Genomic DNA, 12,361 nt, shown 5'->3' on the forward strand with positions numbered 1-12,361 from the left:
GATACAGTTCAAAACTTTAGAAGATGTAATCGCATTGTCGTAAAACGTTTTTTTGTAAATTACATAGAAACAGGTAGTTAGTGTTGACAGGAGGACGTTAAATGTATACTATCAGAATGTTAGGGACAGAAACAAACGATCTATGTGTAAATACTGCTCAATGTGATTATGATATAATTATATTAACAGAAACTTGGCATAAACCTGATATTGTTGACGAAGAAATGTTTTCTACAATTATAAAGTGTATAGGAAAGACAGACTAATTAAAAAAGGTAGTGGAGTACTCATAGCAATTAAACACATGTTTGCAACCACTAATATCGAGAAACATAATGATCTTGAGAATTTGTGTGTTAAAGTAGTTGCACATGGTAAAGCTTTTAATGTTATAACTATACATCCCCCCTGGTTCATGCCTAAATCAATATCAAAATTTCCTTCAGTTATTTGAAGAAAATGACTTGTCTCAAGAAAATAACATATTAGTGGCTGAAGACTTTAATCTATCACTAGTTACTGATACATACTATAATTTCTTGAATGGTGGTGAATGTTATCGCTCATTAGTTCATTTTCTAAGCTTACAAAGTCTTCTTTCTTTAAATAATATCAAAAACTATTTTTGTAGAACTTTAGATTTATTGTTTAGTAATATTTCGGAAGGTATTATTGTACAAAGAAGTAAACTGACAATTATAAATGAAGATAACCATCATCCTGCATTAGAAGTCATTATTCCGTTTAAAGGGCAAAATTGTTTTCTAAAAAATGAAACAAAAGTTGTATTCAACTTCGAGAAAGCTATTTTTAAAAACTAAATCAATTAATTCGAGAAGTTGACTGGTCACTTTTAAAACAATTTAATAAAGTTGATGATGCAACTAACGCATTTTATGAGATAATAAATAAAATAATCATTGATACAGTACCTAAAACTCGAAAATATAGTATGAAAAAATATCCGTGCTGGTTTACAAAAGATATAATAAACAAATTAAAAATAAAGGAACATTATAGAAAACACAGAAAAGACTCAGAATGGAACACAAATATGTATAAGGAGATAAGGAAGGATACAAAGAAAATCATTCGTAAGACGTATGAACATTATATTAGGAAAAGCGAAGTTGAGATTAAAAAGGATGTAAAATCTTTCTGGTCTTATATAAAATGTAAACAGAAGAATAATAGTAAAAATGGTAGTATGACGTTAAATGGCAATACTTTGAACACATACTAATTGCTGATGATTTTGGAAATTATTTTAAATCAGTATATGATAAAAATATATCATTCTACAACCATTACTGAGGAAGAACATATGGAGCTAAGCAATTGTTTAGTAATCATTAAAGTGTCGAATGAAGAGTATAGGAAAGTTTTTGAAAAGATAAAACCTAAAAAAAAAAAAAAAAAAAAAAAAAAACGTGTGGACCAGATGACATTCCTGCATATATGATAAAAGCATGCTCGGAAATTCTACTAGAACAACTGTCTATACTTTTCAGTTTAATACTTGAAACTCAAAGGTTTCCTAAAATCTGTAAAGTTACTAAAGTGTCGCCAAACTTTAAAAATGGGGATAAAAGTAAAATAGAACATTATCGCCCTATAGCAATAATTTGTGCACCATAAAAGTTTTCGAACAAATATTCTACGATCGTGCTTTTAACCATGTAAAGAACTATATTTGTGAAAACCAGCATGGATTTTACCCTAGAAGATCGTCGGTAACAAATTTACTTAATTTCATTCAATTAATTTCATTCAATTCGTTCATGAAGCTATACACGATCGCAAGCGAGTAAACACAATATATATTGATTTTGCAAAGGCATTTGATACAATCATGACATAGTACTTAAAAAAACTCTCAAGTTATGGATTCTCATCAAATCTACTAAAACTGTTTAAATACTACTTGTATCAAAGAAAACAGTATGTATACTTTAATCACAAAAGATATTTAGTTATAATATTAATTCCGGTGTCCCGCAGGGCTCAAACTTACGACCCTTATTGCTCCTGATTTTTATAAATGACCTCAAATATGTGAAATATTCTAAATGTTTATTATATGCTGACGATTTAAAATTATACAAAGACATACAGGAAAATCAGGATGTATTGAAACTGAATGAGGTTCTAAATAATATATATAAAAGGAATATAGAGAATAAATTATATTTTAAATAGAATAAATTATAGTGTAAATTCATGATATTTTCAAAACAAAGAAGGTCAACTAAAATTAAACCCTACATGATTGACAACAAAGAATTGGAACGTGTATATACATACAAAGATTTGGGTATTACTTTCAGCTGTGATATGTCGTTTAATAAACATACTTCGTTGGTAACACATAACGCTTTAAAGCAATTAGGATTTATTATTAGAAACACGAAGATGTTTACAAACATTGAAGTATAGGAACTCTTCTTAACAGTATTGTAAGATCGAAGATGGAATACGCCTTAGCGAACTGGACTACGAAATACATAACTCAAAACAATCAATTAGAAAGAAATCAGAAAAGATTTCTAAGATATCTATACTACAAGAAAACTGTAGAATCTTCAATTACTAATAAAATTTTGTATTCCAGACTACTGAACAAATTCAATTATACAACTTTTTCGGATATATGTGTTATTGTGCAAGGAAAGTGTTTATTTAAAGTAGTAAATGATAAATTCGATAACAGTGAGTTTTTGCAGTATATTAAACTCAATACAAAATCAAGAACTCTAAGAACGAGAAAATTATTATGGAATACAATTGCAAAAACGAACACATAGAATAACTCACCTTTAATAAGATTTTGTTCATTTAATAATAATATAGCTAAAAGTATCGATGATTTTGACTTAAGTTTGAAAGAAAAAATATTTAAGGAATCATGAGCAAGTGCGAACTTAAAGTTGAATAGAAAAAGTAATTAATGTTATGTATTACTACACTCATGTGCAAAACTTAAGACTAAAGCTATCTGCATGATTTATTGAACTCAGAGAATGGTGAGTCAGACATATATTATTGGAATGTGGAATTGCAAATGGATACAGTGCGAAAACACTGGAAGAAAATGAACAGAATGGGCAACAGAGACGAAAATGCATGGGCATGGGAAAATTCGGAAATAGACCAATGTGGTTTTCGAGGGTTAAGCGTAAGATACAGGACATCAATAGTGTGTATGATTGCCCCGCACTGCAACACATGCACCGCAACGTCATATCATGTTGAGAATGATATTATCAAGAAGTGGCTGGGGTGTGTTTTGCCATTTCTGTACAAGTGCCTCCCGAAGCTTAGGAATGGATCTTGGAGCCATTTGACGACGTGCAATTCGCCTGCCAAGCATGTCCCACGAATGCTCGATCGGGTCAAGTCCGGTGAGCAACTGGCCAGTTGAATCGCCTGCTATCCTGGTGCTCAAGGTATTCATCAACTATGGCAGCGCGATGGGGACGTGCGTTATCATCCATTAAAATGAAATCAGGACCCACTGCTCCCTGAAACAGGGGAATGTATTGGTTCAAGATGTCTTCCCAATACATTGCACCAGCGACAGTACCCCGTGGGAAGACATGTAGAGATGTACGGCACCCAACGATGATCCCACCCATACCATAAGTCCGCCACCCGTGTACTGGTCTACAGCAGTCATGTAAGCTGGAAGGATCCGTGTTCCTGGTTCTCTCCAGATAAACACACGTCGAGAATCACTGGTGAGAATGAACCTGAATTTATCTGTGAACAGGACATGACGCCATCGTTCAGGGGTCTATGCGTGATGTTCTCTGGACCAATTCAACCCAGCTCTTCTTTGCTGTGGGATCAATGGAGCACACCTTGCTGGTCTTCTGGGATACAAGTGTCAAACAGCTAACCGTCTGTACACCGTAAATCTTGACACTGATGTTCCTGTAGCAGCTCCAAGGTCCCTAGAGAAATCTGAGGTGGTGCTGGATCTGTTGCGCTTGGCAGTTAGACGTATTTAACGGTCTTTCTAGTCACTGGTGCTCTTTGGACGACTTCCGCCGAACCTCCGAGAGACGTTTTCACCCCTTTGGAATCGTCGCCAGATGCCCGAGATGGCGCTTTGTGGGGCACCCAATTCCCGAGACGCGTCCATCTGGTTCTGACACCTCTCGAGTCGCCCTCGCATAACATTATCAATATGGTCTCTTTGCGCCATTCTCCTACACGTACACTGACACTATGTCAAGTAATGCAACTTTGACTCACAAAACTTTTACGCCTCGAACAGGACTCACGCCTTAGTGAACTGTACAGAACTCTTAAAGTGCTTGCGTGTGGAAGCAACGTTTATCACGAACCATCGTTCAATGGGTGTATACAGCATCACCAAGCGGCAACATCAGGAGTTACGCATGTCAAGAAGTCAGGTATGTGTAATAGGATACATTTTATGTATTTACCGTACTCTCCAAAACTGTTGTCTATGTATTTTCACATTATTCTTAAGTTTTGCACATGAGTGTATATTAACTCCGATAATCATATTTATAGCTTTCATACTTTTTATAATGTACAATATCCATGGTGAACATATGGGGATACGGACAAAATCTCGCGGCCGAAACATCGCCGCCCAAAATCTCGCCGGCCAAAACCTCGCGGGACAAAACCTCGCCGGGCCAAAACCTCGCGTGGCCAAAACCTCGCCGCCCAAAACCTCGCGGGACAAAATCTCGCCGGGCCAAAACTTCGCGTGGCCAAAACCTCGCCGCCCAAAACCTCGCGTGGCCAAAACCTCGCCGCCCAAAACCTCGCGGGACAAAATCTCGCCGGGCCAAAACCTCGCGTTGCCAAAACCTCGCCGCCCAAAATCTCGCCGGGCCAAAACCTCGCCACCCAAAACATCGCGTGGCCAAAACCTCGCCGCCAAAATCTCGTGGGTCCTGACATCAAGCCAACGCTCAAGGATTATCCAAACTTCAACACTCCCTTACGAGGAGCATTTTGCAACATACCTTCTTATGGTACAAGGAGAAGATTTGTTCCAAAACGTAAAGGTTCTGTGTTTAGTAGTTTTTTAGATCTGGAGAACGGCTAAATTCATTCAAGGCCTTCCATTCCATTCCTCCTTAGGGAATGCATTTCGCAAAATATTAACTTATCTGGAGCTAGTGCCCTTGTGGAGCAAGAAGATTTATACAAAATGTCAACTTTCAAAACCTAATAAGTTTTGTAAATCTGGCGATAGAACATTCTACATTGAAGAAATCGTCGTGAAGAGATTTTATCCTGACGAGATTTCTTCCTAGGCGACACTACGTCTCGCTTAATTTAGACCAGGCGAGATTCTGTGTCGCGAGATCATTACAACGAGATTTTGGTCAGGCGATATTTTTAGTATGGCGATATTTTGGGGCGCGAGGTTTTGGCAAGGCGAGGTTTTGGAACGGCGAGATTTTGGCCCGCGAGGTTTTGGGTGGCGAGGTTTTGGCCAGGCGAGGTTTTGGCCCCGCGAAATTTTGGGCCGCGACGTTTTGGGTGGCGAGGTTTTGGCCAGGCGGGATTTTGGCCCGGCGAGATTTTGTCCCGCGAGGTTTTGGGCGGCGAGGTTTTGGCCTGGCGAGGTTTCGGCCCTGCGAGATTTTGGGCCGCGAGGTTTTGGGAGGCGAAGTTTTGGCCAGACGAGGTTTTAGTCCGCGAGGTTGTCGCCGCGAGGTTCTGGCCGCGAGGTTTTGTACCCAAACCGAACATATGGATGTGTGCATATAAAATGTAAGAGATATATACGTTGTGTGTTCGTGCATATATATTTTGCATGTATAAATACTGGTTTATGTATAAGCATATATATGTATGTAAGTGTATATGTGTATTATGTATGTATGACTATATATAGAATCAGAACATGAGTTTATAGTTCATAAGATGTATGCATTGATCTATGGAATGTCCACATACAAAGTTATGTACTGTATTTGCTTATTGCTAATTTAATATTTTTACTATTTTCATTGTTAAATAAATACTATCCAGGGGTGAAAGTGGTTCTGAAATTGTTGGGGAACGGTAGGTAGTAGCATGACGTCACGCCGTCCTCCTGCCTATCTTTGCCCGTTGTAATTTGTTACGAACTGGGGGACACTGTACATATTTTCTGGAGGTGAGAGGACGGCGTCCCTGCGTTCCCCTCACTTTTACCCCTGACTCTATCAAGATGAAGAGAATAAGCGATATTCGTTGAGAGATGACAACATTGTAGGGCACACAGAACACTAGCAGCAGCAGGTGAGAGTGATAACTGCTTTTGATACTTACGATATTCGTAAAATGACGACGTTTTCATTACAAGAACGTCTGTAATTATTCGTTTTCTCTATTTTTGCTGGTGTGATATGCTTGAAATTCATGGCCAGTTGAGACATGTAATGATGGTGTCATGGATATGTGTAATGTGCGTTCGTGGGTGCGACAGTTTAAAGGCAGTACGTTGTGTGACATCAAACGTTCTAAATAGGTAACCAAGAAAGTTATCCCGCTTTTTCACACACCACCTTCAAACATCGATATGTCACCTAAACTGTACCTGGAAGATCAAAAATAGTACCCATCAGCATCGACGAGTTTGTGCCAACGTTCTGGAAGGCCATGGATTCCATTACGAAAGAGCTTGGTGGACCGTGAAGCGAAGAAGGTATCAAGTGAATTTTGTACCTCTACTAGTCATTTTAAATGGCGTCCACCAAGGTGATTTTCCAAGGAATGGAACAGGTTATAATCGGACGGTGCAATGTCCGGGAAGTTTGGCGGATGGAATACTGTTTCCCATCCAAGGTGTAGAATGGTGTCCCGGGTCATTCTAGTCACGTGGGGCTTATCGTTGTCCTGTAACAGAAGGACCCCTTTGCGATTTAGAAGTGCTGGCTCCCGAGTTTTAAAGTTTTCTTGAACACGTTAAACTGCTGACAGTACACAGTTGCAGTGATGCTCTGACGAGCTGGTAGTACGATGCCACGAGCAGTCCACCAAACATACAGGAGAACATTCTTCTGGTGCAGTGCTGGTTTCCGCTGTTTCGGAACCGGTTCATCGAATGCTAACCAATGATGACGGCGCCGTGGAGCTTTATACAGGACTCACTTCTCATCACATGTCAACACATTGTCCAGAAATAACTCCTCAGACGAGACGTGCCTGCTCGCGTTGCCTTCTGGCCTAGTATCAAATCATATGGAACCTATCGACCCAATCTGTGGTGCTTCCTAAGTTGATGTAGGTGCAGCCGAATGGTATCTCCACGTACACTGAATTGTAGTCAAAGTTCCTCACATGTTTGGCTTTTGTTCGCGTAAATTGGTGCCTGAAGGTCTTCATTTTGTACATGTGTTGGTCTTCCAGCACGTGGTGCGTCTTCGAGTGTTTTTTTCACTGCCCTTAAATGTGTTAAACCACCTCTACACTGTCTACGTAGCCACGACACTCTCACCAAAGACTTGGCATATCTTCCGCCGTGCTGTAGTGGCGTTTGACCCCAATTTGAACTCGTACAGTATACACGCCCTTTTGACACTCTGTAAAGATCCCATTTTCAGTGTATCCTTAGGCAAGTTAACGGGGTAATTGAACTGCTACAACCAGGTAGTATGTTGTATATATCCACACAATTGACTTCGCCTTGGTTCCATTTGCATTCAACTCTCATTGTGAGAACTAAGTAAACACAGACATCCACAAAAAAGCGACAGAACTTTCTTGGTTACCGTTATGCCTTATTTGAACTGTCGCACTCACGAACGCAGATTAAATACATACATCACACCATCATCACATATCTCACTGAACTAGCGATGAATTTCAAGTGGTGTCACACAACATTGTTTTTTTTTTTTTTTTTTTGTAATGAAAACGTAGCTATTTTATGAGTATCATTTCAAAACAGTCATCTCTCTCGCCGCTGCCGCTAGAGTACTGTGTGCCGTACGATGTTGCCATTTCTATCAAGCATTGACGAGTGGTCGCGTATTTTAAAACAAATAGCACTTTCTTATCTATTAGCCGTTCTGAAAAAAATTGTAGATGTTATAAGTTGAATGCACCTCTTACTGTGGTTGGCAAGGAAGTTTTTTTTGGTATGTGTCATTGCCATGAATTGCATGGCAATATTGAGTCTTCTTTTCAGGTTTACTTGAAAGTTAGAAGATGTGACATATCGTTATGTTTCCCTGTTGTATCTACGGAAAGAGCTGAGAACCTACTACTTTTTCGAATTCGAAACGAAAACTTAAGTTGTTGGTTGATTGAATGAAGTTTAACGCCCTTTTCAGTACCAAGCCTACGTGAGACGTGGACCTACAGTATATGTAGGAGCCGAACCAAATGAACTCCACCGGAAATCGAACCCGGGTCTCGAGGGCAAGACCTATGCTGTTGATTGACATTGCAGCATATTTTATAAGACTTCTCGTAACTCTTACGTTTAGAAGATATAGTAAGATAGATACGTCTGTGTAAAACTACTCTTGGAAATTGTTGTCTTTCTTTTCTTTTATATTAGTTGAGTTGTCGTCGAGTTCTTTAGTGACCAAAAATTACTATTCTTTCTTTCTAATATCGACTATAATAATTAATTCTAAAATAAAATAATAACTTGAAAGCTAGAACATGACTTTTGATCATTCCATCCTTATCGTCGGATTGTGTTATATTAGAGTGTAGAAATCTATTTATTTTCTGTTATTTTTACTTGTTTCAGGTTCTTGAGCATGCTTCTGCAAAGTGGTTTATTTATTATGATTTTGTCAACAGCCGTCACGGGACAATCTTTCGTAGGGCGTTTGCGGCAAGCTGTGTTGGATAGCCATAATTTTTCTGAAATGACCTACAATATTATATATACCATCTTTGGAAGAACAGGAGAAATACTTGATTCCAAAATTGTACGTATTTCATTCATCTTTTATTACTAACATTAACGTATGTGAAATATGCTACAAAGCAAACCTTTTGATTTTAATGTACAGATTTGAACAGATATACAGTAAAAAATGTTGATTTCTGTGAACGTGTTTCCAAGTATCAGTAATACTTTGCGACTAGCCTGAGTTAAACTACATAATTCATTTTTCTATTCATTATGTCCTGTGCTTTACCCGTATTTGTTAACTTTTGAAGACAAATTTCCTACCATATATTTGTTTTTACTTTTGAAATACGAAAAAAAGAAAGCACACTGATCGTGAAAAGAAAATGAATGAAAGATTTTAACGAATTTACAGGTTTTCTGGCCAATAGATACCTAAAAATTGAATTTTCCTTATCTACTCATCTACTTATCCGTTCCCAATGATGTACACTCGCCTAGAGACGAATCTGAACCAAATCAGATACGTGGATCAGATCAGTAAGATTTCTAGGTGGATTTTTAATAAGATTACTTTACTGAAGGCTGAAAATTAAAAATTGCAATTTTCTCAAAACAGCTATAATGACTTTGTTTATATTACATAAGTCAATATTAAATTAAAAACTCCATACTGTGGGTATAAGTCATTTCTCCGGAAAATATCTGCAAGTGGTAGTTAACTGTAGGGAGTTAGGTTTTTTTTTTTTTTTTTTTTTAAGATTTTCTCGAAAACTACTTAGGCCAGTTTGTTCATAAGTCACAAATAAATGTTTCCTTAATAACCAAACAGGCGGATGGAAATTAGATGTTGGAAGAAGATCAATTTGGATTCCGGAAAGAAAAAGACATCAGAGATGTATTTATGTGAATCTCAGAATTTTGCTATTAAAAAAACATGTTCTTTTCCTGTTTCCTAAATCTTGACACGGAATTTCACTAGATTCAGGAAATTTCTCTTAGTCTGCGAACTCTGTAGCTACTTTCCTTCCCATTATCTACGAGCTGAAAACATCTAACTTGATAACTAAATTATTAATGTTGGCAATATAAAAGTAATCTGATTATGAGCAGCTTATTTTCAAAGTTAAATATTTTTACTTCGTTTGATTTTTTCATTCATTCATTCATTCGTTTATTCATTCATTCTTTCTTTCTTTCTTTCTTTCTTTCTTTCTTTCTTTCTTTCTTTCTTTCTTTCTTTCTTTCTTTCTTTCTTCGAAATTCATCTATAAAGATTTCTGAATCTTTGTAATCAACTGTGTTGGATTTTGGAAAGTTTTTGGTGAAAATCGCAATGTAAATTTAGTCGTTATTATTACAGGGAAATGTGTTCCAGTTGTTCATTCCTTTCTATTATAAAATTAGTAATAGTGAATCAAAAATAGTTCCCATCAGCATCGACGACCTTCTGCCAACGTTCTAGAAGGCCACGGATTCCATTGCGGAAAAACTTGGTAGTCCATGAATTGAAGAAGTTATCAGATGCATTTTCTACCTCTACTAGGGATTTGAACTGGCGTCCTCTAATGTGATTGTCCATGAAATGGAACAGGTGATAATCGGACGGTGCAATGTCCAGGGAGTATGGTGGATGCAATAGTTCTTCCCATCCAAGGCGTAAAATAGTGTTCCGAGTCATATTAGCCACGGAAGGCTTAGCTTTGTCCTGTAACAAGAGGACATCTTTGCGATTGAGAAGTGCTGGCTCCAGGGTTTTGAGTTTTTCTTGAGTTTTTCGCAACTGCCGACAGTACACAGTTTCATTGATGCTCTGACCAGCTGGTAGCTGTTCTCGATGCACGATGCCGCGAGCTGTCCACCAAACACAGGAGGACCTTCGTCTGGTGCAGGGCTAGTGTCGGTTTGGAATCGGTTAATCTGATGCTAATGTATGTTGACGGCTCCGTGGAGTTTCATACAGGACCACATGTCAACAACCTGTGTAGAAATGGCTCCTTCCTTAGACGAGAAAGCAAAGAAACACAGGTTTATGCTCGCTTGCTTTCTGGCCCCGACTTAAATCATGTGGGACTCAACTTGTAGTGCTTTCCAGGTTGATGGAAGTGCTGCCGAATGATTCCTCAACTCACACTAAATTGTAGTCCCATTCCTCACATGTCTGGCCAGTTTTTGACTCAATTGCTGCCTGAAGATCTTCCTTTTGTACATGTGTTGATCTTCCTGTACTTGGTGCGTCTCCGAGTGTTTCGTCACCCCCGTAGACTTTAACAATATTATGTAGATATTATTCATCTTATTATACATTAGTCAGTTTAGATCAAAATTAAATATAACCACCAATATTATCTTTCGCGGATACGAGATAGGAAGAATGTATAATACACCATGTTGCCAAAACACATCGGACACTCCTTCACGTCAAGTAAACGATCCCAGAATGACATCAATACACCTCACCAACGCTATGTAAGTGAAGGTAGAAATGCTGAAGAATCAGACTTTTGTCGCGATGATTCAACGCAACCAATTGATTGTAGGTGTACATAAATTCTGATATACAGTCAGAAAGATTTCTCAGCCGCTAAACGTATCTCGGTCCACAGTTAGCAGTATCATAGTCAAGTGAAAACACCACGGAACTATTGAAATGAAGTTTTGGTCTATTAGGCCCAAGAAAATAACTGATCGAGACAGGAAAACCCTGAAGCGTGTTGTGCAAAACAACCGCAGAAATCTTTGTCAGAGGCTGCAGAGGACCTCCGTCACAGATCAGGTTCACAGGCCAGTGACAGAAATGAACACCGAGGGATGGCAACACTTGATTTTCACAGTGTGATGCCACCAGAAGCCCCTAATCATACGCACCAATCCAATGAAGCGTTTGCAATGGTGCAAAGAACACCGTAATTGGACTTTGGAACAGTAGAACAATGTAATGTAAAGTGATGAATGAATCTGCATGTTCTGGCACTCAGATGGGCGTATATGGCCCTGACAAATGCTTCGAGAAAGGTATTTATCGGAGTGTATTGTGTCAACCGCTGAAATTTGGTAGTGATAGTGTCATGGCTTAGGGCTGTTTTTCTTTTTCTCAAGACTCGCTGGAGCTCTCACGTCAATTTCAACGTTCTTTGCTTGCTGCAAATAGCAATGGTAATTCTTCTATGATCCTTACTTTTTTAAATAATAAGGCACTGCATTTACATACGACATAATTTAAATATGACATTTTATTATGTTAAGTCCTTTCCCTGTTATCAATACGATATACAAATTACAATTGAAATAAAATATATGTTATGTATGCCTAATTTGTTCACAATTTATCCACAATTAATCCTTTATAATACATAATTTAAATATAAGTATACAAGTTATTTACACGGAAGTACAACACTTACACTTATGTGTGCCACACGCAGCAGAAAGCATTAATGCATATGAAATGTAGTGCTGGTTTTGAATGTTACGTATACCTTGGACAGCAGAAAGAATTAACCCTGAGCAAAT

The 12,361-nt window shown here is 38.1% G+C and overlaps 1 protein-coding gene across 1 annotated transcript in view; it reads left to right on the forward strand.

Moving 5' to 3' along the window:
• Positions 1–8,744: 8,744 nt before the first annotated feature.
• Positions 8,745–12,361, forward strand: part of LOC145667100 (phospholipase B1, membrane-associated-like) — a 37,475-nt gene continuing 33,858 nt past the window's right edge. The window contains exon 1 of the mRNA XM_081734838.1: positions 8,745–8,924. Within this exon, the coding sequence (XP_081590964.1) occupies positions 8,751–8,924 (174 nt within the window). The 5' untranslated portion in view covers positions 8,745–8,750. The remainder of the gene's footprint in view (positions 8,925–12,361) is intronic.

Source organism: Thermobia domestica, chromosome 1 (assembly GCF_964235325.1).
Source record: "Thermobia domestica chromosome 1, izTheDome1.hap1.1, whole genome shotgun sequence".
Classification (NCBI taxonomy): domain Eukaryota; kingdom Metazoa; phylum Arthropoda; class Insecta; order Zygentoma; family Lepismatidae; genus Thermobia; species Thermobia domestica.